Raw genomic sequence first — 27,224 nt, 5'->3', positions numbered from 1 at the left:
CTTCCTGCCTCTGCCTCCTGAGTACTTGGATTAAAGATGTGTGCCTCATGGTCTGAATATCCCAACTCTTAATATCTCATAACATGTCTGCATTTGGATGCACCCTTTAAGGAGACTATGGGGTGAAGGGGGTATTGGTGAGCTCTAGCCCAGGAACCATGCCTTAAGAAAAAGGAAAGAGTGCAATGCACAGAGGGAAGCCCACGTGTAGACGTGAGGAAGAAGGACACCTTCAACCTCATCCTGCTCATGCCTTAATAATGGTTCCAGCTTCAAACTGTGAGAAAACAAATGTGTGTTGTTGGATCCACTAATCTGTTACTGTGGCTTACACTTTCAAGACTACCAGGTGCCTGTCTCTGGCCTGAGGACACTGTAATCCCAGCACTTGGGAGCCCAAGACGGGAAGGTTGGTGTGAATTCAAGGACAGCCTGAGCTATAGAGTGAATTCCAGGTCCACTTACACTACAAAGTGAGACCTTGTCCAAAACAAACAAACAAACAAAAATATACAGAGTCTGAAAATGTAGCATAGTTGGTAAAATGTTTACCTAGCATGCATGAAGCCTTGGGTTTGGTCCCAGCACTGTATAAAATCAAACATGGTGGGGGCAGGAGAGATGGCTCAGCAGGTAAGAGGACTGGCTACTCTCTAGAGGACCTGTATTCAATCCTTAGTGCCTATGCAGTGGCTCACAACTGTAAAGCCAGTTCCAAGGAACCTGACACCATATTCTGTCCTCTCCACGTACCAGGCACTCACATGGTGCACGCAGGCAAAACACTCATACACATAAGAAATAAATAAAAGCAACCTTTTTAAAGAATCAAGCATGGTGATAACACCTCTGTAATTCCTAAATTCAGGGAGAGGAGGCAAAAGAATCAGGAGTTCAAGGTCATCCTTGACTACATAGTGAGTTCAAAGCCACCCTGGGCTACATAAGCTCCCCAGCTCAAAAACAACCCAGTTCTATACGGGAACGGAACTGAAGTTATTCCCTTCTTTCCCACAGATAAATCAGCCTCAGATCCTGCCCTATGGGTGGTAAATAGTGTTAGGTCATGGCAGGGCTTCAGCCTCACCCTTCTAGGAGTCCACTGTTAGGGCCCAGCACCAAGGGAGAGAATCATATCATACAGACATGCCCAGCTTCTCACCTTCAGACAGCACAGCTGATGGGGAAGGGAGCATGTGGGCACCAGGGAGGCTCATGCTGGGCCCACGGTACTCACCGTGTCCACCCCTCCTGCCAGCATCTCGGTAATGTTGGCCTGGATGTTCTTGAAGGGCAGCTTGTTGCCCCCCAGGAGGCTATAAAGGACACCAGGGTACTGGCTGAAGTCTCGCTTCTGCCTTAAGTCCCAGTAGAAGTTCTGGGTGTACTCATCAGCTGTGGAGGAGGAGGAAGAACAGAATGAGGCTCCCTGCTGGTGCGAGGGAGGGAGGGTCATCAGTCTTCAGGGGTGGGGTGCCAAGGCCTGAGTATTCCAGAGCCCCTGCTTGCTAGGCAGCCATTTTGTTAAGCCTCTTTTTGGTATGTCTGTATACCATGTGTGTACAATGTCCATGAAGGCCAGCGGAAGGTATTGGATTACCTGGGACTGGAGTTACAGACAGTTGTGAGCTACCCTGTAGATTAGGAATTGAACCAGGGTCCTCTGGGAGAGCAGCCAGGGCTCTTAACAATTGAGAAAGTTCCTAGCCCTTGTCATTTATTTCTCCATCATCCCCACTGTGTGTGTTTGTAGGGGGAGTGCGAGTAAGACTCGACCTCAGCTGCTGTTGTTCACCTTGCTTCTTTGAGATGGGGCCTCTCATTCATTGGCCTGAAGCTCATCAAGTAGTTCAGGGTAGCTGGCCAGTAACCCCCAGAAACACATGTCTCAGCCTCCCCAGCAATGGGATCACAAGCAAGTTCCACCATGAGTGGAACTGAACTCAGCTCTTCACATTGGCAAAGCAAGCGCTTTACCAGCTGAGAAGAGATGGTCGCCCAAGGTCACATAGGTACTGACGGCTGAGGTGACATTAGATCCCACCACACCCCAGTCGGCTTTTTCCATCAATCTTCCCTCTCAACAACCCCTAGCCCTTCCCTCAAGCCTCCTGTCACACAGACAACTACGGCTCAGACACTAGCCCTCAACTCAATAGATATTGAACACCTTTTTAAAAAGAATTTATTTTTTAAATTAAGTGTATATATGTATGGTGTGTGTGTGTGTGTGTGTGTGTGTGTGTGTGTGTGTGTGTATAAGTGTAGATATCTGTGGAGACCAAAAGAGTACGTCAAATCCCCTGGAGCTGGAGTCACAGGCAGTTGTGATTGTCCTGATTTGAGTCCTAGAATTCAATCTGTAAGAGCAGTAAGTGTCCTTAACTGCTGTGTCATCTCCCCAGCCCCTCGTCATGAGTACCATGAACATCCTTATTCCCTCTCTCCAGAAGGAAAAAGTAACCAACTCCAATAGTCAGCCTCCAGCCCTGACACACATCCTTGTTCATCTGAGATTTCCCTCCATGGTAGATTAGTGGCCATTGGTTAATTGTGGAACAGAGGCGGCCATTGGTCAGGCATGAGTACTGCCAGAGGAGTCCTCACCTTTATTGAAAATCACATCCCAGGCAGCTGCATGGTCCTTCCAGGTCTTAGTTCTGAGGAGTCGAAAGAAGTCTGGAGGCAGGTTGAGCATGGGGACACTGGTGTGGAACATCTGGTAGACAGCATTGATGAACCGCTGGGCCTCGGGATCCACGATCTCCTCCAGCATCCCCATGCGCTCCCCAAATATAACACTGCTGATGGCTGCAGTGAGAGACTGAGGCTAAGGACCCTCTTCCAGCCTGGCTCTCCAAGAGCCTCAGCACCCAGAACCATCCCCATCCATGCCCACCACACACAGGGGCCCTTGCTCATCCTTAGCTTCCTCCAGCAAAGCAACTGAGACCTGAGCCCCAAGAGATGGAAGAAGACTGCCCTTCTGGCTTCAATTCAGGTCCCTCAGAGGGATATAGGGGCGGCCCTGATCAGGACGCTTTGATGGGAATAGTGGACTCCACCTGAGCCAGGACGGAACTGTCCAGGAGAGATTTCCCTTTGTTACTGACTGCAATCACTACATCACACATGGCCTGGGAGACTTAGGTTAGCAGTCTCCAAGTCACCCAGGATTCAATCTGGCTGAAACTAAAAGATTCAAGTTTTCTCACTTACCACAAGAAAAATTTGAATGCCAATTTTATACCAAGCCCAGGGTACCCCAGATCTCCTGCAGGCATCACATGACTTCTACTAAGCCATATGCATGCACTGTTCTATGCCTGGTCTATGACGCCTAACCGCCTTACCCAGTCTGGATAATTTCTAAGTGTCCTTCAACAGTCAGCCCAGATCAACCCAGGAGGTCCCCTCTTTCTTGCTCAACTCCAGAGGTCTGTTTCTACGAGAGGGAGACTTGCAGCATGCAGGGCCAAGCCAAGTTCTGGCTTATGGAGGATGGTGGCATGGAAAACCTATGATCTGGGGACTTCCCCAACATGAATGTCAGATGAGAGCTATTTGACTACCCCCGAGAGACTGACAGTACAGAGTCTGTCCAAGAAACCAATCCACACAAGCACAGGGCCTGGGGTCTCAAGGTAAAAGGGTGAACGCTGGCTCCCCACCCCCAGCTCCTGCCAGTCAGTCATGTGTAAGATCCTTACACTCAAAGGAAAAGCGGAATAGGTCATCACTGATGACCCCTGAGAAATTTCCAGAATTTTGCTGCTTGATGCGTCTGTGTAAGACTTTGATGAAGTCCTGAGCTACACCTTCCAGCAGGGGCACGAAGTTCTTGATGGCTCCAGGCGCCATCACCTCTTGGTTTAGGACGATTCGGTCTTTCTTCCAGGCATCTGAACTCCTAGAGAAACACAGGTCCCGCCTCAAGGTCACAGATGCCACACCTGGCACCTACGGACTTGCTAGGCTCTCTAGCTCCAGCACCTGCAGCAACATCATCTCCCCTCCTCCCAACATTTGCTCTCCTCTCCTACTCCCTCCCTGCCCTGCCTGGTCTCAGACTCAGAGATCTGCCTGCCCCTGCCTCCCAAGTGCTGGGATTAGAGGTGTGCACCACCACTGCCCGGCTGCAATGCTCCTTTTGTAATTTGGGGGAGTTTGTTTGTTTAAGAACGTTGTGAGCTGGCAAGATGGCTCACTGCTCTTAGAGAGGAATCAAGTCCAGTTCCCAGCATCCCTATAGGGCAACTCTGGACCACTTGTAACAACCACAGGGGATCCGGTGCCCTCTCCTAGTCCCCAGAGGCATCTGTATACACATGGCATATACTTACCAGACATATACACACAAATAGAATTCTATGAATAAAAACTTCTTTTAAAAAGTTGAGAGTCTGGAGGCAAATAATTTTGTAAACTCATGGTTTCAGCCTACCCTGCTCCACATGAAGCCCCCCACCCGAGCCTGGGTCCCTTCCCCCTTTTGTGTATGGTTTTACTGAATCTCTCTTAAAAGACACTAAAAAGACTGTGCTAGCTCCAGAGTTTCTAAATGCCTGTCAGAGTTTGGAGTACTTGCCTTCTCCACTCAGTTTTGCATTTCAGGACAGCCGTGTCGTGGACCTGAGTCTGTACCTGTACATTGTGGCAGGTATATGCAACCTTCTCTCGTCCACCGTCCTCCTTCATCTCAACCAGCTAGAAGGCTTCCTGGTTTTTCTTTTTCTTTCCTTCTTTTTTCTTTCTTTTTTTTTTAACTATAGCCTGGAGAAACATTCTAGCCTATGACCCTGTTCCCTGAGAGGACATGGCATGTCACTAAAGTTAGAAACACTGTGTGACTCACAGCCACCGTGGCCCTGGTAATAGTCGGTCTTGGGAGTTAACATCCAAGCACTGTTCACACAGAGGCCAGGTACATGTTCCCACCACAGTGCACGAGAGCTCCAGTTGCTCCAGGGCCTTGCCAACCCTTGATTTAGTCACATTTAAAAGTTTCAGTGACACTGGGTGTGGTGGCACATGTCCTTAACCTTTAAAGGAGGCCAAAGCAAGCTGATGTTTGTTTGAGGCCAGCCTGGTCTATGTAGCAACTTCTAGAAAGTTCTAGATAATGTAGAAAGACCCTATCAATGTAGAAACATAGACAGATACATAGATAGATAGATATTTTATATGTTATTTATATTTATATATAAATTATATATTTATATAAAAATTATATATAAATATATATAAATTTATCAGTATGCAATTTGGTAGAAAATAGCATCTATATCTCAGTGGCAGATCTCGCTGTTTCTCACAGTGGCTTCAGGCTGTCAGGCCCTTATTTACAGCTGTACTGCCAACACCTGGCACAAGGCCTGGTACCTAGCAGGTGTTTGATAAAGTGGCACTTCATAGTTAAAGCAATTAGTGAGAACTTTGCAAAGTCTCCACTATTCATGAAGAACTTCAGCCTGACATCCCCCTGGGAGTCGGCAGGACACTTCCCTGTCATGGCTGTTGTCACCATCGTTTGCCTTATGGAACAGGAAGATGAGCAGAGCCACTCTTTCCCCCGACCCCTCTCCCTACCACTTTCCTTCAGCACCCTACACACACACACACACACACACACACACACACACACACACACACACGAGGCTCACTCAGAACTCACTTAAACAGGACCCCAATGGGCCTCTGATAATACTGGTGATAGGCCACCCAGGGGGGCACAAGGAACCGCTCCGGGTTGGGACCCTCGCATGAGAAGAGTATCGACGCATCCTTGGGGTCCACGATGTAAACTGACTCCAAAGTGCCCAGCTTCTCCCTGGAAAGACAAGAGCGGCTGATGTTGGACCTGAGGCAGCCGTGAACACACACCCTGGGCAGCCAGGCCTCTCTACACAATCAGTACACAGCTTTCTGGCTGGGACCTTCCCTTTGCTGAGCCTCAGTGTCACCTATGAGATGGGAAATGGATGTGACATCTGTCTTGCGGAGCTGCTGAAGAGCCAAACATGACACATTTTCCTATGACATTGTGACTCATTCCAAAGGACGGCAGGACACTATCATACACCACACAGCGCACCCCAGGACCAGCCCCACTCCCACCCCAATCCTTCCATTTCATAATCATGCCGATTCCACGCTGAACCTTCTTGTCCTGCTGGGCTTGAAGCCATGGCAGGCTTTCTTGTCATTCTACAGTGAATGCCCTGTATCTCCCAAGTTCCAAGCCAGCCCGGCTCTTCTTGAATTGTAATTCAGAGTAGTCACTCGCCTCAAAAGTGAGATGGCACCCTTCACTTCTATTAAAGAAAAATGTCAAGGTGGGGAGATGGCTCAGTGATTAAGAGCGTGTACTGTTCTTGCTCAGCTCCCAGACACAAAGGGCCTGAAGCTGAGGCTGGCGCTAAAGCCTGGTCGGGGCTTGCCAGTAGTCAGGGCACCAATGTCTCATTTCCTTCCCCCTGAAGATAGAGACAGCAAACTTGACTTTTAGGGTGGCTAAAGTTGGTGGGTGAGGGGGGCACTGCTTGCTCACACTTCTTTATACCAGTAGAAAAAGTCTTGGAGTCAGAAATGAGGGAAGACTATCCCCTCAGCCCCAGCCCCAGCCCCAGCCCCAGCCCCAGCCCCAGCCCCAGCCCCAGCCCCAGCCCCAGCCCCAGCCCCAGCCCCAGCCCCAGCCCCAGCCCCAGCCCCAGCCCCAGCCTGGAAGAAATGAAAGAAAAAGGCAGACAGGAAGCAGGAGCCGTGTGCCTCCCCCTGTGCCTGCTCCACCTGCTGCCAGGCTTACCTGTAAATGGGGCCATACTTTTGGAAACTCTGCATCTGATGGTAATGGATTTTCTGTGTGCCACTCTCCCTCCAGAAGTGGTACAGGTTTAGCCAACCATTGTCGCCAGGGGAAGGGATCTCATTGAAGGACCTAGGACTGCTAGTAGAGGTACCAGCTCCCTTTCCAGTACTCAGCACTGGACCCTGCCACGTAGGGCTCAGGAAAGGTTGGCAGCCTTTGACCAGCACTGAGCGCAGGGAAAGTCCTTTAGCCAGCATACTGTCCCCACGACTGCCACTTCCTGCTGCACGAGTGTCTCTGCCCCAAACCTCCAGAGCCACACTTATAACCACCAGCTCAAGGCTAAGAGAGAAGCTGATGGAGCGGTGACCTCCCCCCTTCCTCCTCCAGAGGGCTGGGCTCACACAGCCCCTCCCAAACTCAGAGAAAGAACTTCTGAACTTTCTGTCTGAAAAGTCTGTAGTAGAGTTAGGCAAACACTGGCAGGCAGCTCCAGGCCTCTAACCTCAGTGTCCACCCTATGGGTCCCTAAGACCACTATCCTTCAGACACATTAAAAGGCAACTTTGCTATCTCCATTTTCATGGGAAGAAAATGAGGCTTAGACCTCCTGGCTCATGGCTAGCCCCCCCCCCCTTGGGTCTCAACCTCAGCTCCTGCCCCTTTATGACTCTGCAATAGTTGGGTTTGCTTCCATTCCTTGCGGGTTTTGCATGACAAAGGCCTTCTGCTGGCCCCTAGGTGATGACGAATATCCTCTAAGATGAGAGATAGCCTAAGATCATGCACGGGTCTGGAGGAACTGACTACCTGGCCAGTTATAGAACAGCAGACATCTTTCCTGTGTTCCTGGGACTTACAAATGGTTGATTATTAACTGATCTTGTACAGTTCCTTAATTCTTGAAATTCTGCTTTTTTTTTTCTCTTTGACAAACAACCATACTCCGTGTTCTTTGAAAATGTTCTGACGAGCAAGTATTGTTTTATTTACTTATGTATGTATGTATTTATTTATGTTGTTTTTTTATCTATTTAATGTGCGTTGGTGTTTGACCTACATGTATGTCTGTTTGAAAGTGTCAAATCTTGGACTTACAGATAGTTGAGCTGCCGTGTGGGTGCTGGGATTTGAACCTGGATCCTCTGGAAGAACAGTCAAAGCACTAGCAGTGCTCTTAACCACTGAACCATCTCTCCAGGATTTAGTGCATTTTTTATTTTCATTATGCTTTTAAGATCCCCCTGCCTCAGTGTCCTGAGTCCTGGGATTATATGCATTCACCACTATGACAGAAAGTGTACTTTCTTCTTTTGCCTTTAAAACAGGATCTTACCATATGGTCTAGCCTAGGTAACCTTCCTTTGCCTTTAAAACAGGATCTTACCATATGGTCTAGCCTAGGTGACCTTCCTTTCTCTTCCTCTCAAACGCTGAGATTACAGGTACCTATGTTCTACCACATCCAGCTCAGGATGTTCTTTTTCTGCTACCTCTTACATATGTCAAAACTCACTGAGCTACATACACCCTTAGCATGGATTTAATAGGGAATCACGGTGTAGCCCCAGCTAACCTGGAACTCTCTATGTAGATCAGGTTGGCCTTGAACTCACAGTGAGCCACCTGAATGCTGGGATTGACGGTTGCACAACCATGCCTAGCTCTTGTCGGTTTGCTTGTTTTCCATTTTATTGAATGTTATTCCACGTAAAGGCTAAGAAAAATTTGTGGTCTTTCTAACACATTATTTTCCTTATGAAAAGCAGGGTGTCTTTAAAAAGAAAACCCCAGTTCATTGAATTAAACCTAAGCTAAGTTTTAGTGCAGCCTTTGCCCTCCTTAGGATTGTGAGAAGGAAAGTGGATTGTCACTGTGGGAGGAGGGCAGTCCACCCTGACCGTGCCCTTCCCCCAGTGCAGAAGGCATGAGGTATGGAAGTTCACAGCGGTCCTCGGCCATGAACTTGAAGTCAGCCTGGGCTATATCAGAGTCTGTCTCAAAAGGTGGAAGGGATGGGAGAGGAGGGAGGGGTAGAGGAGAGGGAATGTGAATCTGAATGTGGGAGGAAATTGGACTCCTATGGCCCTGTGTTGTCACTAGCATATTGTCAGCGAAGGGACAGAAGTTCATTACACTGGGTTCTAGCAAGGATAACAACCCATCACGCCTGAACAGCATTCCTGCTAATTTAGGTTGGCAGCCATCTGACTCAACTTCCTGGGCCAATTAGCAGCCTTGGCTTTCATCAAAACAGCTGGGTATCCTGGGCTGGGCTGTCTAGGTGTGAATTCCCATGCCTCTTCTCAGGGTAGAAACTCCCTGCCCTTCTTCTGAGAAAACTAAGGGAAGCCCAGGCTGGCAGAAAACAGCAGAAGGAAACGAAGAAGCCAGGTGGGAGGGAGAGGGGAGCAGGTGAGTCAGGCTGGAGAGGGGTGAGGGAACAGAGAGTCAGAGCCCATGGAGGCAAGAGGAGACCACCTTCTTCATAGAAAGTTCTTCCATGATTCCACAGCAATGTTAAGTTGGGCTCAGGATGGGGGGAGGAGAAACCTTGGCTGCACAAAGACAGTGACTCACTGGGGGATGAATTTGCATCTGGGGCTGTCTTAACCTCTGTGGGTCTGGGAATCTGATAAAGAAAGGATAAGCCGCAGTAAGTAGGCCATGGGCCTGGTCCCATTGGCTTCTGGTACCCTGGCCTCCAGATCCTTGGCCCTGGATTCCTTTCAAAGCCCTTTCAAGCTGCTTTCTGTGAGTAGCAGACTAGTCATCGAACAGAAATCAAGATGCCTGCAACCAGGAGCTCTGTCTTAACCTCTCTGGGATCAATGCCCTAGGGATGATGATGTCAAATGTTAGAAAGAGCACTTGGCTTTCTCAGCCTTGGCCAGGACCCGTAGGCCTCACCTGTGTCTGTGGAATGAACTGGACGCTTGCCATGTCTAAGGAGCTTTGCACAGTTCTTCATCCTCATGGCTCCCTTGCCAGGTAGGTTCAGAAACTTTGCCAGAGTTACAGAGGAGGAGACTAAAGCTCAACCAAAAGAGCAACTTGCCCAGAGTCACAATGCTAACTAGCAACACAGTATGGATTCAAGTCCAAGTTGTTCCTGGCTGGGGACTCGGCTCTCAAGCCCCTTTCACCATGCTGCTGAGAAGCAGACCTGGGATATGAGTAAGGGCAGTTAGCATTATAAGGGTACACCCTGCACACCAGAAGCTGCTGGCTGAATTACCGGATGTCACAGGCTCATTTCTCTCAGCTCCCATTGTACAGATGAGAAAAATGAGGCAGAGGTAGGAAGAGGCAGATACCCATCATGGGTCACTAGAGTAAGCAGGGATCAGGTCTCTGGCTTCCCACAGAGCCACAAGGTCCAATCAAGAGATTTCCCCCCAGGTCCCTGTGTGAGGCTAGCCTCCAGTCACAGCCGACTTCTGCTGAGAATTCCAGTTGATGTCGGAGGACAAGGCCAGGGGCGGACGGGGAAACTTTAATCTCCTCTGACCTTGGGGAGATTTGGAGAAGCAAAGGAATTTCACCCTAGAACCAGATTCCTCTTTATCTCTCACCCAATAAATCGGGGTCAGAATGACTGACTCCGAAGGATTCAGTGTCCACTAAGCTAAGATCCATGGTCAGGCTGTATGTCGGCTCCCAGACCTTGGCAAACGGAGCTACCACAAGCTCTGCAGCTCAGTTTCTCCCCCATCAAACCTAACCCAGACCCATCCTCCCAGGCTAGGCCAGCTCCTCCACACACCCTGCCCCCTCCGCCTTCCCAGAATGCATCCCCCAGTCACTGAGAGTTGTTAAATGAACAGAACTAAGCCCACCCGATGGAAGTGTATTCATTAGGGGACTTGGGAAGGAAGCAACGGTTTGTGCAGGCTTGCTGCATTTCCAACCTTCGCACCTGATCTCACCTGAAACCATTTCCCGCCTCAGCCCCAAGAATGGTTGGCCTCTGAAGAAACCAATAGGGAGAGGAACTGATCTTAGAGCAAGCACATCCTGGATAGCTCTCAACCCATCCCTCCCTCCAAGCCGGAGAGGCAGGACATGCAAATCAGCTCCGCCCTCCTTCTCCGGTAACAGCCCTTCCTGAAAGTTTCACAAGAGTGCAAAATGAGTCTTTACAACAACTCTGATCCAGTCACTGTAGTAGAGGCCTAGAAGACCTAAGGATGGATGAATACTACAAAGACTTCAGAGCTGAGCTTTTCATTCAAATTCATTGGGTTGGGGTCAGGGTCGGGGGAGGTTATCAGCCCCATCATAACAAAACTCAACTCAGGAAGCAGTGTCAAGTCTGTAAGTATACAATATTTAAAGGTTAAGATGAGAAAAAAGAAGGAAAAGAAACGAAAGAGAGTGTATCCACCAGAAAAGACACCTTCCATGTGCAACGCTGCCTGACACCACCTATATGCTAGACCTGCTTTATATTGACGAACATGACTTCCTTTCTTATCTGCTGACAAACAAGCCATTCAAACACATAGAGGGATGGGGAGATGGCTCAGTAGGTAAGTTGCTTGCCCCACAATCATGAAGACCTGAGTTCTAGTCCCCAGCAGCTGTGTAAGAAACTGTTCAAAGGCGCCGGCAACCTTAGCACTAGGGAAACAGAAACGGGAGGACAGCCCGTCTAGTCAAAGTGGCCAGGCCCAGGTTCAATAAGTGACTCTGCTTCAAAAACTAAAACTAGCCGGGCGGTGGTGGCGCACTCCTTTAATCCCAGCACTTGGGAGGCAGAGACAGGCGAATTTCTGAGTTCGAGGCTAGCCTGGTCTACAGAGTAAGTTCCAGGATAGCCAGGGCTACACAGAGAAACCCTGTCCCCAAAAAACAAACAAACAAAAATAATAAAAAATATAAAAATAAACCCAAAACCTAAAACCAGAGAGTGTCTGAGAAAGGCATCTGATGTAGACTTCAGGCCTACACAGAGAGAGAGAGAGAGAGAGAGAGAGAGACAGAGAGACAGAGAGACAGAGAGACAGAGAGACAGAGAGACAGAGAGACAGAGACAGAGAGACAGAGACAGAGAGACACACAGAGAGACATAGAGACACAGAGACAGAGAGAGACAGAGAGGGACAGAGGTACAGAGGGACAGAGACACAGAGAGGTACATGCACACAAACACACCAACTAAAACACATGTCATAGTAGGTTGATGACTGCTTAAGGCTTAGGACTTGGGGTAACCTGGAGGTCATACATAAAGAATATTGGGGGCTTTCGGATAGTAAAGATGAAAATGGTTTACAACTGCTGGTCCTGATAATAAAATATTATACTATATATTTATTATACTAATATTATAGTATAAATAATAAGATATAAAGTATAATAAAATCAATATAGGGTCTGGAGAGATGTCTCAGCAGTTAAGAGCTCTGGCTGCTCTTCCAGAGAACCCTAGTTCGAGCACCCACATGACAGCTCACAACCATCTGTATCTCCAGTCCCAGGGGATCCAGCGCCCTCTTCTGGACTCTGAGGGTGCTCTGCATAAACATGGAGTACATGCAGACAAAACAGCCACACACAGAAAAATGAAAACAACTAAATCTTCTTAAAATTAAAGCCCTGAGTTGTGCATGCTAAATGAGCCCATTGTTCTGCTCACGGAGCAGTGTCTCTGCAATTCCAGCAATGAGGAAGCTGAGGTTAGAGAATCACAAGTTCAGGGTTAGCCTGGGCTACAGAGTGACTTTGAGGCTATTCTGGACTATGTAGGGAGACTCTGTCTCGAAAACTATAAAAAACAAACAAACAAACAAACAAACAAATAGGTAAATTGAATGGTATGGAAATTCCATCTCTACAGAGCGATCAGCAAGCTCACCAGCACAAAGAACTGTATTCTCTTAACTCCTTTTTCTGTGTTTATCAGGCCAGGGGTAGCATGTGGGAGTGACAGTTGTCCTTGCTACTTGACCCAAGATTCCAATAACATTTGAATCACTCCCAACAAATTTAGAGCAGCCACACACCCCACCCCACCCCCGCAGAAATTGAGCACTTCTCTCGAACAGCTGTCACATTCCCCGAGGGAGCAGCCTGTCCTGCCAGTCACAGACTTGCTGATAAAGCCAGGCTACAGAGGGGGCTGGTTTTGCATCACTAATGGCCTTGAGCCTGCAATGACATCATCCAGGAATAGCTGTGGCATTGGTTTCACAAAGAAAGGCAGTCACGTGGTCCTCTCTGAGGATACTAGAAGCGACAGGCCATCCAGGGTGAGCTCTTAAAACCAATTCCTCGGTTAGCCGCGACCCCATATTCCTGCCCAGAGAGGGAGTCAGGATCGCCAGGGCATGGAAGCCATGTCCATTCAGATCCTGTCCTTCACAGCTGCCCTGATCTGAGCTCAAAGCTCAGACCTCACAGCCAGCCCCTCTGCTGTGGAGCAGCAACTCCTGAAATGGCTCATCCCCTCAGCCTGTCCACGTGAGCCATCACAAAGTGAGCCTGGGCTCCGCCGTAGGCAGATGAGACACGAGGGAGAATCTTGTGCAGGCTTCCAGGAGCAAGCAAGCTTCTCCATCGCTCCAGAAGAACTTCTGGAAACCCAGCATCTCCTTCCCAGACAAGACTGGGTTGGTGCCCCCATAATGCGTGGCAACTTATCCAGAAGGTTGGTGGCTTTAAAACAGCAAATGATGGTGGCCTCCTGTATTTCCTACAATAGGCAGCCAGGAGCAGCCTCGGGTATACAGCTCTAGCCCATAGCTCCTCTTGAGGGGCCCTTGTCACACAGGCGTAGCTGGTGCGTAGGGGCCAGCATCCAAACAGGCTGCACTGACCTGGCTGGCCCCTCCTTCAGGACATGTCAGTGGCTGTTAGCAGTAGCCCAGCTTTCCCTAGCTGTGGCCCATGGGCCTCAGTTTCTCACCTCAAGGGCAGCTGGGTATCCTTCCCAACATGGTAGGCATCTTCCAGGACAAAAGTCCTGAAAGAGAGAGCTGAAGGCTCTTCTGAGGTAGCAGGCCATCACTCCCACTCTGGTGTGTGTGCAGCAGTAACACACCAAGCCAGGCCTAAGCCAAAACAGAGGGTAACTGGGCTCCGCCTTTGAATGGAAGTGTCAAAGAATCAAAGAATATGTGGATATGTTTAACCCATACTGTAGAAGTCCAAAGGCCCAGAGACCTTTTTCTTTCTTCCCAAGATTCTACACTTTTAAAATAAATGTCCCCTTTTGTACAAGACAAAATAGAAGAAATGATTAGAATTGCCAAAGGTATTACAATCCAGATAGAAAGACAGGCTTGTTTACAAGAAAATAAGTAAAATTAAGGTGGGTGTCACAGGAAACATTCAAACACTACAATGGGTGTCACTGTTTATAGCAGCATGGGAGGGGACAGTACACCGAGGGGCAGGCACACCACAAGGTATGGGTTTCACAGCATCAGTTAAAAAGTTGATCCCAGGGGGCTGGTGAGATGGCTCAGTGGGTAAGAGCACCCGACTGCTCTTCAGAAGGTCCAGAGTTCAAATCCCAGCAACCACATGGTGGCTCACAACCATCTGTAACAAGATCTGACTCCCTCTTCTGGAGTGTCTGAAGACAGCTACAGTGTACTTACATATAATAAATAAATAAATCTAAAAAAAAAAAAAAAAAAAAGTTGATCCCAAATGTGTCACGTTTTGGGCCCTTTGAGGTTTAATCCTAAGGATCTGGACTACTCTAAGTGTCTGGCTACTGAGAAGGAATGGGATTAAACAAGCTTTCAGGAAAGTGACAGGATCTATGCTACCCAAAGCCCAGCACCACCGAGAATTCACTCACCGCTACAGAATTGGCATTTTTTTTTTTTTTTGGAGAAATAACAAGAAACTTAGACACTGCTATTACTGTCTCTTGGGGGTCAGGTGGGGCTGGGCTTTGGGTACCTGTAGTGACTGAAATACGGCTAGTATCACTGGCGAAATGAGAATTTTGCAGCTCACTTTTGCTGCTGTTAGGCCTTAGGTTGTTCTGTTTTGCATACTTTGATTGGTTTTTGCTTTGTTTTGAGACAAGGTCTCACCGCAGTAGCCCATGCTGGCCTACAACCTCCTACGTAAACCAGGCTGGCCTTGAACTCACAGGGAGCCACCCTGTCAGGAAGGTAGGTTTACCATGTGATGAGAGAGCCACTGAAGATGCATTCCTCTCAGGAGCAGAATGCCTATGACGTAGGCAGGGAGCAATCTTTATGAAGCACCACCCCTTGTCCCACTGGTGAATCTGACTGCTTGGCATCAAGCTCCATTTCCCTGTGTACCACTTCAAGGTAGCAAGTCCTTCAGGACTTTTGAAAGGCGAACTTCCAAAAGTCTGTATTCGAGATTGTATTTCAAAGCTCCATGAGTTTGAGGCCAGCCAGGGCTATGTGATGAGACCCTGTCTCAAAATAAATAAATGAGTAAATAAATAAATAATAAAAAAATTAAGTGGTGAATTTGATCTCTGTATTTGTGAAACCAGACTTTCAAGCAGACCCCGAAGCAGAAACTAGAAACATTTCCCAGTAGCTACAGACCATTCTAGCTAAAGCAAGCTCCAACAACTGTCCAGACCCTCCACCCACCCACTCTACTAAAGTTCATCGGTTTAGTGTTGTAAAGGGGGTCATCAAAAGTAAAAATGCATCAGCCTTGAAGGGGGGATCGAAGTTATTCATAATCACCAAGGAGTGGTCCACTTAAGGGCTGCAGCTGAGCATGTACCCACCTATACTGGACGACACTAAGACACTACACGCCAATGTCTGCCATCACCAGCAAAGTGGATGCAGCAAAAAAACCACTTCTGTGAAGTGGTGGTGTCCAGAAGAGGAGTGAGACAGCTCCACTCCGCTAACCACACAGAAGGAAGCCGATGCACCGTTCACTCTCCTTTGCTTTTTGCTTTCGAGGCTTGTTCATCTAACACTTGCCCAGCCCAATATACTTTCAAACCAGCTCACGATGTCTTAGTTCACAAAGCAACAGCACAGATGTCACCATCAGGTATGCAGCCTGTGAACTCGCCGTCCCACCCAATCAACTGCACGAAGGAAAGGACTATGGTGATCAAGGTCAAGTACATTTTCGGCTCTTCTTCCTTTAGCAGAAAGATGTGTTTCCACCCGTCCAAAGCCCTTCCAAAACCGTGCTGAGTTTTTAATAGGTTGATGCCCATGTCTTGAAATGGTTGCTGTTCTTTAAAGTGGTTCATTTACTGGAGTTAAAAATTTTAGGTGCCAGGATGGAAACAAGGTAGTCAGCCAGACACAAAAGCATAACAAAGCAGGAAGCACCTGCCAGCACAGATGGTCGCAGATACTAAAGAGGAACAGCATGGACCACACCCCACAAAGCCGAGAAAACTAGGCTCTTTCCAACGCAGGACTGTGTTGGCCACCAGCATCCCTTCTCCCGATCCTGACAGCTGCTCTTCCAGACCTGTAGCCATCAGGTTCCTGCTGCTGTTATCCACGGCACCCAGGTGCAGTCTCAAGGAGTTTGAAGATATCCTTCACAGAAGCTTGTAACCTGAGCACTAGCCCCAGAAAGGTAATAGCCATTCTGCAGCCACAAAGAATCGGTTTGTAGAAAGGTGTACAGATGCCAGCCCCAGAGGCCCGGCTTTCCTTGACACTTTGTAGTTGTGTAGAGTGTAGTATGACACATCCTCCTTAGGGTTTCAGTATGCTTAATTTCTGTTGTTTGAGTCCCATGCTGAGCCTGGTGGGAATGAATGTGACAGTCATACATCAATCACCCATGATATTTACAAGAGTCATCCCTCCTCTGGGGGCAGGGGTGGGGGTGGGGGGGCACCCAGGACACTGCCATCAGTGGGCACGGGGGGGGGGGGGGCGGGGGAGGGCAGGGCGCAGCAAGCTCTCATCTATATGAGAACCAGCCCTGAGTGGCTTCCACCTGATGAGGACATTCCAGTAATAAGAAACTTGCAGACAGCTACATATGTGGCATGTTCCCAGACAGAAAACTCAAAACACCAGGTTTTTGAGATCAAAGCCAGTTACTCCCTCAGAGGAACCATTTTTAGGCTGAGACCAAGCCTCGATGGGTCCTTCACCCTGCGGGTCTTCAACCTATTGAAGACCACCTCAGTGAGACACCTCAGTAAGAAAGGGCAAAACATTCATGAGTCTAACTGATCCATCAGCTGCCAGCTGTGGAGTCTTCGGCAAATGTTTCCTTCTCTATTTATGGAAAAATTGACACACACACACACACACACACACACACACACCGACGGGACTATTAAGAAAGTAGTTTTATTGGTTGGGATAAGATTTGAATAGATAAAGAGAAAATCCAAGTCCCAAGCTTACAGAAGATTGAAGTATACTGCCTCTTGCATAAAAGAAGTCCCAAGGCAACCCAGAGCTGGTGGTGAGTCCCCAAAGCCCAGCCGCCATCATCCGGCTTGCAACACTGTCTGCATCTCCAAGGCCATCCCACAATCCACAATGCTTCCTGATCCATCTCTATGCTATTGACCAGAAAGAAGAGAAAGCTATAAAAAGGGTCAGCCTGGGCTACTACAAAATGAGAAGAGTGGGGTTGGGGCGGGGGGGGGGGGGGAGGAAGGAAAAGAGGGAGGGGGAAGGGAGGATAGGAGAGGGGACTGGGGGAGAGGGGGGAGGGAAGGAAGATGAAGAAGGCAAAAGGGACCCTTCCCACACCTCTAGCTACCTGTTCTGAAGCCCTCACACAAGATCAGGCATCTCATTGGCCACAACTTAACCACGTGACACCACCTAGCTACGCAGAGCCAAGAAAGAGTGGTGACTCTAAGAGTCTACCTGGTGCTGGTGCGCCAGGTAGACTGCTGGGCTTCAGTAAGTTAGGAAAGGCTGGAAGCAAAGAGCACGTGCTTGACCTCATGCCGATTCACCAGAATTAAGCTGATGATCGGACAGTCCAGCGTTTGGGCTACCATTCTAGCACTCCAGAACATATGGGGACAGAAACCTATCTGGAAGCCAGGGGTCCCCAGCAAGTATCCCAGCGGCTGAGTAGGTAACCTTTTCATTTCTGTGGTAGACATTCTGTTGGTCCTTCTCTCTTGTGAGGCGCCACTTCTATAGAGAGACTCCAATATCACAAAAGTGAGGCCCACGTTACTCTCCTCCCAAGAGGGGACTACTGTAATTGCATGTGAAAAGGCATGGCTGGGTCAGTCATGGGTCCTTCCAGAACGTTGGCTTTGGTTTTGTGGCAGGGCCTCCATCCCAGACTAGTTTTGAACTTGTGCACCCAAGGATGACCTTCAACTCCTGATCCTCTCTGCTACCACCCGAGGGTCAGGACTGACTGGTTTATTCAGCGCTGGGGATGGAACTCAGGGCTGTATGCATGCTAGGCAAGCACTCTCCCAACTGAGCTCCATCGCTGGCACCCCTTTCAGAAATTTCTTAAGCTCTTGCTCTTGGGTAGGAAGCTGATGGAGAAAATGAAGCCAGAGATAGAAGCGCGGGGTGGGGGGTGGGGGAATCTATATGGAGCCCCATTTGTCACTATCAGGACTCTCATTCTTATCCCGTGGCTCGCAGAGACCTAGCTGCACCCCTGGCTCAACTCTACCTAGGCTCCTTTCACTACTCCCAGTGCCTGCCTTCCCCTTTCTGCCGGGGTGGAGCTCCTGTTTTATAACTCTTTTAAATCATAGATTTGTGTCAGAATTCTTTGTGGGGCACTTGGCAGAAATCCAGCTGAAACTGGTTAAAACAAAAATACCATATACATAAAATGAATTTGAAAAGTTCAAGGTCAGGAGCTAGCATGCCAGAGGAAGTCGCTGGCCCCCCACCTCCCATTCTTTCTTTTGTGTTGGCTGCTGTCTCCTGCAGTCAACTGTGCACAGCCAGGAAGAAGGCCAGGGATTTACCTGACCCCAAGGTCCTGGAAACTCCTGCAGCAAAGACAGAGAAGGGCCACCCTCTCTCTTGTCCATGATCTCCCTGAAGAACTGATTGGCCAGTTTTTGTCCAATCACAGTGGACAGGATTCTGGCACCTGACTATTGCAGGCAAGCACAGACCCTGCAGTCAGGGCCAGACAGAACCCTGTGGCTGATGGAGCCTTGGGAACACTATAAGGAAAAGAAAAGGGTGTCCTTCCAATGTATAAAAGTGCCGAGCAGACTGCAGACATAATCACATAGGGGGCATTGGGACCAGATGGACTTGGGTTCAAGTCTTAGTTCGACCACTGAGTAATTGTGTGGACTTGGGGAACTCACTTGGAGCCAAGTGAGAATGAAGGCTTTCATCTCCAAAAAATGGAAATAATCACAACCTGCCTGTCAAGGTTGTGACGAACACTTACCAGGACAATAGAGTGTTTGGGAAGGCCTCAAATTCTCAACATCGCACAAGTAACCTCACTGAGCTAAAGGCTGTCCACTGTGGTTTGGGGTTAATGTTTGGACACCACGGTGAAAGCTGTGTGTCCCAGGACTGGAAAGGGGCCTCAGTGGTTAAGAGTGCAGCCTGCTCTTACAGAGAGCCAGAGTTCTGTGCCCAGCACCCATGCCCAGCAGCTCACAACTCCAGCTCCAGGGGATCCAGTGCCTTCTTCTGGCCTTCCTGAGCACCTGCACTCACGGACACAACCCACTCATACAACACACATAATTAAAGATAAAATAAATCTTAGGGGGCAAATGTGTTTGCTTTCATGGGTCCAGCTCCAGGCATTTTTTTTCACTAAGTCACACATCAGCTCCCCTCCCCACCCCACCCTGCAACACCCCCCATAGATGTTTGACAAGAAACCAGCCTTGGAGATGCATGGCTTTACTAATCAGGGTGTGACTACTTAACCCTTTATATCATTATTACCACTCAGTCTCTCTCTCTCTCTCTCTCTCTCTCTCTCTCTCTCTCTCTCTCTCTCTCTGTGTGTGTGTGTGTGTGTGTGTGTGTAGTATGTTTATATACACGTGTATGCAGGTATGTCTACCTATGCAGGCACATGTGGAGAGCAGAGGCTAACATCCAGATGTATTCTTCAAATGCATCTCCAGTTTGGTTTGTTTGTTTTGAGGCAGGCTCTCTCAATGAACCTGCAACTGGCTGTTTTGGATTGGCCACCAAGCCGCTGCAGGTTTTCACCCCTCCACACTTGGGTTATAGATGTATACCACCATGCCTGCCTTGTTCCTTTTTACGTAGGTGCTGGGGATTTGAACTCGGGTCCCTATGCTTGCTTACCCGATGAGCCATCTCCCCAGCCGGTCACACTCAGTCCCTTTTGCTTCCCTGTCTGTCTATCTATATCCAATCTCTCTATCTAGCTACTTCCGTCTCTCTCCTCTGCTTGTTCTCTTCCTTTTGCTTCACCTTGGGAAGGTGTGCCTATTAGCTCCTGCCAGTTTGGCACACACTGAGTCACTTGGGAATAGGGAAGGTCAATTAAGGAATTTCCTCCATCACGTTGACTTGCGGATATGTCTATGGTGACATTTTCTTGATTAATGATTGCTAAAGGAGGACCCAGTCCACCATGGGCAGTGCCACCCCTGGGCAGGTGGTTCTAATTTGAATAAAAAGCACGATGAGCCAGTCTTGGGGAGCAAGCCCATAAACAGCCTTCCTCCAAGGCCTCCTCAGGTCCTGCCTCCAGGTTCTTGCCTTGAGCTCCATCCCTGACTTCACTCCATGACGGACTCTAACCTGTAAGTATATGTACTGGTTGGTTTTGTGTGTCAACTTGACACAGGCTGAAGTTATCACAGAGAAAGGAGCTTCAGTTGGGAAATGCCTTCATGAGATCCAGCTGTGGGGTATTTTCTCAATTAGTGATCAAGGGGGGAGGGCCCATTGTGGGTTGGTGCCATCTCCGGGCTGGTAGTCTTGGGTTCCATAAGAAAGCAAGCTAAGCAAGCCAGGGGAAGCAAGCCAGTAAGGAACATCCTTCCATGGCCCTGCATCAGCTCCTGCTTCCTGACCTTCTTAAGTTCCAGTCTTGACTTCCTTTGGTGATGAACAGCAATGTGGAAAGTGTAAGCTGAATAAACCCTTTCCTCCCCAACTTGCTTCTTGGTCATGATGTTGGTGCAGGAATAGAAACCTTAACTAAAACAGTATAATAAATGCGTTCTTCCCCAAGTTGCTTTTGGTCATGGTGTTCATCACGTCAGTAGGAAGCAAACTAAGACAGACTGTCCTGTGGCCCCTGGAGGGTAGAGAGCATTTCCTGAGAAAGGAATGAAGCACTGCCTTCCTGCCCAGGCAGGGGCTTGTGACAACTGACTGGTCCCTGTCCTAAAAGAAAAGCCAGGAGCCTCACTCTTCTGCTTCTCCATTTTTTCTGCTTGTTTCTGCTTCTTCTCTGTCTTCTGACATGGGGTGCAGATCACCAAGGATGGGCTCAAACTCCTAGCTCGTGCAATCCTGCCTTAGTCCCGTAAGTACCTGGGGCTCCCATGAGTACCGTAAGCCTTTCCCTCTCTTTTTTTGCTCTGGTAGGGACCAAACCTGGGACCCTGCTCATGCTAAGAAAGTTCTCTACACTGAGCTATTTCTCCAGCCTTTGGACATTTTTTTTGATGGATTTTGATCTACTCTGTCCAGAAAAACTGAAATGAAAGGGAACCGAATACAGTTGTCAGAAACTTTTGGATAGGTGAGGCTTTGGGGGTTGATGGAGGAGAGATGACTGAGACCGTGAAAGTCAAAGGAGTTTACTTGAGGTCTCAGGAATGGCAGTTTGGGAAGCACAGACTCAAATTTCTGAATCACTGATCCAAGGAAGTCAGGAGATGGCAATTCATTACACAGTAACAATGAGACTCTTTGAGGGACGCAACTTCTGTTGGAGTTGAGAACAAGTGTGTGACAGAGGCACTGTGGAAGCTAAAGCTAAAGGATGGGATGAAGGCACATGGTGAAAAAGTCCACAGAGTAAGGGGTAACAATCCTTTGACATGTACCAAGTCCCCAAGACAGCTGCAGGCAAAGGTTGACCAGTCTCTCTCTCTCTCTCTCTCTCTCTCTCTCTCTCTCTCTCTCTCTCTCTCTCTCTCTGTCCCTCCCTCCCTCCCTCCCTCCCTGCCCCTCCACACACACAATCTGCCTGTGACAGTAGCGGGATGGTCCTCACTGCCGCCCAACACCAGCTGAGTTCTTTATTCCTGATATTCACCCAAAGCACACACCGGAGCACATTCCTAGCTAGGAACCCTGAAAGCGGCCTTTCTGAAGACCAACCCTAGTAGGGCCTCACCCACTGCAGCCTATGAGAACTTCCCCACCTGAATTTTCCAAGGATTGACCTACAGCCTAAGCCCTGGTCTCCATTCACCTGCCCTGTACAGCACCTCTTTGCTCTCCAGCTGAAGAGGTGAATAGCCATCACAGCCCACTGCCGCCAGGGTGCAGAGAGGACACTCTGCCTGTACCTCTGGGTCCCTGCCAGCACCACCCTGTGTCCCTCACAACAGCTCTCCCTCCCCTTTCCACCCCAGACACTGGTGCCCAGCACCCCTGTAAGCCTGGGCACTGGGGCTCTAGACCACTTCCCTCCCCATCAAGGTGTGAGATAAAAGACGAAAATTTGCTCCACAGTTGGTTGTTGTTGTTTTTTAAAGAATAGCTATATTTTTTCTTTTGAAACCACACAGCTAGAAGGAGCAGTTTTGTAATTGAGACTTCTCAAAGAGAGAGAAACCCAGCCCACACATTCTTCCAAATGCAATGAAGCTTTTATGGATACTAAACTTAGAAAGTAACGAGGTTAATAAAATGTTACCATTTGATGTTTTATGAAGAATTTATTGCTTTTCACAGGGCAGGGTTCTCATTTTAGGTCCAAACATTTTCCCCCAACTATCATGCTCACTGAGAATGCCCAGTAGTGAGCTCCACAGTGAGCAGACTCAGAGCCCTGTGAGTGCCCCCCACACACACCACACCCCTACACACACACACACACACACACACACACACCTAGAACTGTGGTGGCAGAGGATTTGGCAAGTCAAAACAGAGACCCAGAAGCAATATCATGTCACTTCCTATGACAGAGTAATACTTTTTAAAAAATGTGTTGTGTGTGTGCTTGCCATAAATGAAGGGGTGGCCAAGGACACCAGAAGAGGCCATTGGATCCCCTTAAACTTAATTACAAACAACTGTGAGTCACCCATGTGGGTGCTGGAGTCAACACTCGTCCCCTGGAAGACCAACAAGCACTCTTCACTAATAGGCCATCTCTCCCTCCCCTGACAGGGTCCCTCTTTACTGCAACCAGTGACTTAATCTACCAAGGGCACAGAACCAAAAAGAAGTGACTCTCAGGACTGGCAAGGCCATTTCTATCCTCCTGAGAAGAGTGGATAGGAGAGAGCCACATGTCCTGGTTTCCATGGTGAACAGGGGGAAGTTGCTGGCACCTTTTCTGGGACTTCAGGTTCTACTTTCCAAGTGGGTGGCATTGGTGTGAGCTGACGGGAGAGGCTTCTGAGTGGTTTAAGGACAGCGCTCTGAAGGGGGCTTTGAAAGGCAGATACTGGACACAGAGGCAAGCAGCCAGCTACTCTTAAGATACAGATGGAAGAATGGAGCTGAGTCAACCTTCAGCCATGCCTGTAGCAAGGACTGAGTCAGGAAAAAAAAAAAAAAAAAAAAAGACTCCTGTCTTCTAAGTATCCAGGTAGCCATTACCTGCCTCATTCACCTTACCACGATCTGCTGAAATTTAATTTCTTACCACTAGGTGGAGCCAATGTCCACCATAACATTGGGCCCCGAAGCTCTGAAGCTGAGGTCTAAAAGAGGTCGGTCGGTTCGGGAGGCAGAGGACTAAGGGAACTAAGGACTAAGGCTTCTTCCGAGATCTTTTCAAGGACCAGAAAAGGGCATGGGACAAAAATCTCTGTCCCCGAGCGCACTTTTTAAAAAGCTAAATGGACTCAATGCTGACCCTAGCAGTCGCAAACCCCCCACTTACCAGATGTCTGAGGCCATGAGAGAGGGTTCAGGAGTGCTGGGGTCAGTGGCTCTCAGCTCCTGCGCATAGAGAGAGCACGCATGAAGAAGTGTCACCTCCAGAAAGGGCGATCCTGTAACCGGAAGTTGGGGGGTACCCGCCAGACTTCAAAGTATATATTTGCACAAGCTCTCCGGGGGCTGTCGCCTTCAGCACTGCCCGAGGCGGGCTAGGTTAGTATTCGGCTTTGCAGAGCAATTGCTGCTGAGCGGTGCTCTATACAGACCACAGAGACAGGTGGAAGGGGGCGGAGCTCGGGGCTCAGCTGCTCCCTCATTGGATGTAGGGGTTGCTGGGGTACTGACGAGGGAGGGTTAGCTGAGGATGAGGGGCTGGGGCCTGAATAGGCTGAGAGGTGTGGGATTTGAAAGGACTGTGTGAGGAAGCTGTAGAAACCTGGTGCAGGTGTGATGGGTTCCTTCGCTGGCATCTAGGGTGGCCATTAGCCATGTTGTCCTCAGGCACACGAGCACATGGCCCCGGGTGTACTAGAAGAGTCAAGCTCCATGCTCCTTCAGGCAAAGTGTGCATGCTTCTGTACCTTACCTCTCCCAAAACAGAACTCCGGTTCCCTAGTGTGGGGGCGGCGGTGTGATAAAGTCAAGTACTGGGCGGCTCCTCCCCTAGCTCTTGCTGGCTTCCCGCCAGAGGAACAAAGGAGATGTCCAGCCTTCTTCCAATTTAGCCATACCTTCCTCTACCCTCATCTCCCCGCCCCCCTTTTGTTGTTGTTGTTGTTTTTCGAGACAGGGTTTCTCTGTATAGCCCTGGCTGTCCTGGAACTCATTTGTAGACCAGGCTGGCCTCGAACTCAGAAATCCACCTGCCTCTGCCTCCCTAGTGCTGGGATTAAAGGCGTGCGCCACCACGCCCGGCTCCCTCATCTCTCCCTTAAAGCAGCTTTTCTTCAGGGACAGTTTTGCAGGCCGGGCAGCCAGTAGACGGTCCCTCATCTTTTGTGATGGTCCTTTCTTTCTCATCTGGCTGTAGTGAGTTCATTACTAATCCATAGTTACTCACTGAGCGCCTGGCATGTACAGGTTCTGAGCCAGGCACCAGAGGAAAATCTGTGCTGTGGATGATCATACCCCTGAAGGCCTTGCCCCTTTACCTGAGGGGATATAGAAATTAAGCCAGAACTGGACTGGAAGCTTCCTTCCTGCTGACTAGCCTTCCCTGTGCCAGAAGGAGTTACCCAGGCTGCTGAGGGAGAATTGTCATCACTAATGTTACTTAGCTATGGCCCCTAAGTGGGACAGTCCTGACCAGCCAGGCAAGATGAGTCCACTGTGCAATAATAATAGCATGTTTGCTGCCCTGTGCATCCACAACTGGTACTGTAAACCAAATCAGAAGCCTGTGGCTGAGAAGGTCCTAGTGGAGATGTGGAGATGTCATAGTTGTTGTTTGGCTAAGTGGACATGATGTGTCTGTCAAATTTGCCTTCTAAACACTGCGTTTGTGCCTACAGAATAACGCTGCTATCAGCTTTGCTCAGAGAAATATGCATAACTGGCCAGGGTACCTGAATGTTCAGTAGTACATGGAACATCTACATCAACCAGGAACATTGCTGAAGGAGAGACAGAAAACAAGATCTGGAAGAAGGGTTCGGAGCGGGAGGAAGAGTGAAGTGATGACTTCCAGGCATCCAACATTGCATGTCATCAACTGAACAAGCTCTGGCCCATGACACCCCATCATGGGGCAGGTGCTTATGGGATACCATCCCTCCTAAAGATTTATTCAAGGTTAAGAATTGATGGGAAGGGGAGAGGCATTTTCTTCAATGCTATAGTCTCTGGTAAGGTATCGACGTTCCTGTAAGCAACCCTAATGAAACTCATTGGAAGGAACACACACACTAGGAAGAGAACGAGGATTAGAGGGAGAGGGAAGGGAAGAAGAGAGTACGATGGGAATGACTCTGATGGCAATATGTACATATGTGAAGTGTCACAAAGAACCCATCATTATGTATAATTAACATGTGCTAATAACATTTTTTAAAAAGATTAACCATCACCAAAAAAAAAAAAAAATCCTGTGTTGGAAACTTAATCCCTAATGCAACCGTAATGGAAGATGAAGCCTGTAAGAGGTAATTAGGGAGCTGAGACCCAGTCTCAAAATAATGACAATAATAACAGTGCTTAGGACCCGAGGGCTGGCCGGAGAGGACCGCTTTCGGTGTCAGGGCACTCAGCTCCTTGTGCTCCTCCGTGTCCACGCTCCCCTGTCACTTCCCAGCTTTCCAGAACTGGAAGAAGGAATTCTGTTCTGTGCCCTGTGTCAAAGATGCTACTACGGCACTTAGCAAAATGCCAGGGCAGGAGCCAAAACACAAGGTCACAGTCTTATTATTGTAGGGCAAAGAATAAGAATTTGCGAAAACTGACAGGTTGTCCCCAAGTTGGAGGATCTTAAGTGATGGGTAAGGATGCCAGCAGGAGTGTCTTAGGTTAGGTTAGGTTAGTGTCTAACTTATCAATAGTCAATTGTCAATGTCAAGAAGAAAAAGATCTCTCTTTGTTGCAGTTTTGCTACATTTTAACTACAGCTACAAAAACAAAAATACAAAAACAATAAACAAAAACCACCACACAAACAAATGGCTACCCATAGAGGAATTCTATTTGGGTGGAAGAGAACAGGATTCTTAGTCTATGCAAAAATCAACCTATTTTAAATGGCGGGTTTCCACTGAAATCTGAAGACCTGCCTCTGCAGACAAGTTCAGTGTTCTCTCGAGGTGATACTGCTGAGTCTCACTAGAGGGCAGCAGAAAATGGGAGAGAGAAGGCCCTGAGTGAGTTCCTACCACCTGAGGGGCTTCATAAAAAACAGTGGTAGTGGCAGTGGCAGTTCAATTGTTTCAGGAGGTTACTTTAGGTCAACCAAATCTAGGTCATCTATATGACATGAAGTCACTCTCTTCTCCCAGGTTCCCACGAGGAAGATGCAATTGCAGACTGGGACAGGGAGAGAAGGACGGGGAGATACAGCGTTGCTGGGTCTGAGGAGGAACACACAGTGCCTCCATAGATCCTACCTGTGTTCCCTCAAAAACTCTAAGTGACAGCTAAGTATGGGGACACAGGCCTTTAATTCAGGAAGCAGAGGCATCCAGAGCTCTGTGATTTCAAGGCCAGCCTGGTCTACACAGTGAAGAACCTGTCTCAAAACCCCCTAAAAATCTTAAGGCCCCAAGTGAAGTCAGGGCAAATGTGGCAATGGTCTCAAGCCTGAGTCCCAATCTGAGTTTAGCTCCTTATTTTCCTGGTTGGACTGACGTTTACTGAACCACTACTGTGCCCATGTTGTGTGCTAGTCTCAAAGTTTACAAAAGGAACCTGCCTGGAGAACAAGCTGCCCCTCTTGCCTCCAGGGAGTCCTGAAC

The 27,224-nt window shown here is 48.7% G+C and overlaps 1 protein-coding gene and 1 pseudogene across 2 annotated transcripts in view, besides 11 other annotated features; both read right to left on the bottom strand.

The window, feature by feature from the left end:
* Cyp11a1 (cytochrome P450, family 11, subfamily a, polypeptide 1) overlaps positions 1-24,080 on the bottom strand; it is a 29,008-nt gene extending 4,928 nt beyond the window's left edge. Inside the window, exons 1-6 of one of the 2 annotated variants that reach the window (NM_001346787.1) lie at positions 23,786-24,080; positions 15,549-16,543; positions 5,675-5,830; positions 3,711-3,910; positions 2,608-2,811; positions 1,238-1,395 (exon numbers count right to left, since the gene is read on the bottom strand). In NM_001346787.1, coding sequence (NP_001333716.1) covers positions 1,238-1,395; positions 2,608-2,811; positions 3,711-3,861 — 513 coding nt within the window. In that variant the 5' untranslated portion in view covers positions 3,862-3,910; positions 5,675-5,830; positions 15,549-16,543; positions 23,786-24,080. Of the gene's footprint in view, positions 1-1,237; positions 1,396-2,607; positions 2,812-3,710; positions 3,911-5,674; positions 5,831-6,805; positions 7,153-15,548; positions 16,544-23,785 lie in introns of those variants that run through there. The other variant, NM_019779.4, reaches the window with a different exon arrangement.
* Positions 7,080-7,604: a promoter, noted in NCBI's record as "-497 to +28 promoter fragment". NCBI's record gives the evidence for it as "EXISTENCE:reporter gene assay evidence [ECO:0000049][PMID:17213386]".
* Positions 7,080-8,050: a promoter, noted in NCBI's record as "-942 to +28 promoter fragment". NCBI's record gives the evidence for it as "EXISTENCE:reporter gene assay evidence [ECO:0000049][PMID:17213386]".
* Positions 7,080-8,568: a biological region, named in NCBI's record as "Cyp11a1 promoter region". NCBI's record gives its function as "regulatory_interactions: Cyp11a1".
* Positions 7,099-8,568: a promoter, noted in NCBI's record as "1.4 kb promoter fragment". NCBI's record gives the evidence for it as "EXISTENCE:reporter gene assay evidence [ECO:0000049][PMID:19342447]".
* Positions 7,145-7,153: a protein binding site, noted in NCBI's record as "Ad4BP site MSC-a; SF1 -38 to -46 RE". NCBI's record gives its function as "important for expression in the adrenal cortex and testis" and the evidence as "EXISTENCE:protein binding evidence [ECO:0000024][PMID:1517227, PMID:18174359]".
* Positions 7,175-7,183: a protein binding site, noted in NCBI's record as "Ad4BP site MSC-b". NCBI's record gives the evidence for it as "EXISTENCE:protein binding evidence [ECO:0000024][PMID:1517227]".
* Positions 7,549-7,575: a protein binding site, noted in NCBI's record as "-469 to -442 CRE". NCBI's record gives the evidence for it as "EXISTENCE:protein binding evidence [ECO:0000024][PMID:17213386]".
* Positions 7,549-7,575: a protein binding site, noted in NCBI's record as "-469 to -442 CRE". NCBI's record gives the evidence for it as "EXISTENCE:protein binding evidence [ECO:0000024][PMID:17213386]".
* Positions 7,549-7,575: a protein binding site, noted in NCBI's record as "-469 to -442 CRE". NCBI's record gives the evidence for it as "EXISTENCE:protein binding evidence [ECO:0000024][PMID:17213386]".
* Positions 7,566-7,594: a protein binding site, noted in NCBI's record as "-488 to -457 GATA site". NCBI's record gives the evidence for it as "EXISTENCE:protein binding evidence [ECO:0000024][PMID:17213386]".
* Positions 8,256-8,282: a protein binding site, noted in NCBI's record as "Cyp-3". NCBI's record gives the evidence for it as "EXISTENCE:protein binding evidence [ECO:0000024][PMID:19342447]".
* On the bottom strand, positions 15,704-16,292 carry Gm17322 (predicted gene, 17322; annotated as a pseudogene).
* Positions 24,081-27,224: the final 3,144 nt, after the last annotated feature.

This window comes from Mus musculus, chromosome 9 (genome assembly GCF_000001635.26).
Source record: "Mus musculus strain C57BL/6J chromosome 9, GRCm38.p6 C57BL/6J".
NCBI lineage: Eukaryota > Metazoa > Chordata > Mammalia > Rodentia > Muridae > Mus > Mus musculus.
This window is presented reverse-complemented; position numbering and strand designations above follow the sequence as displayed.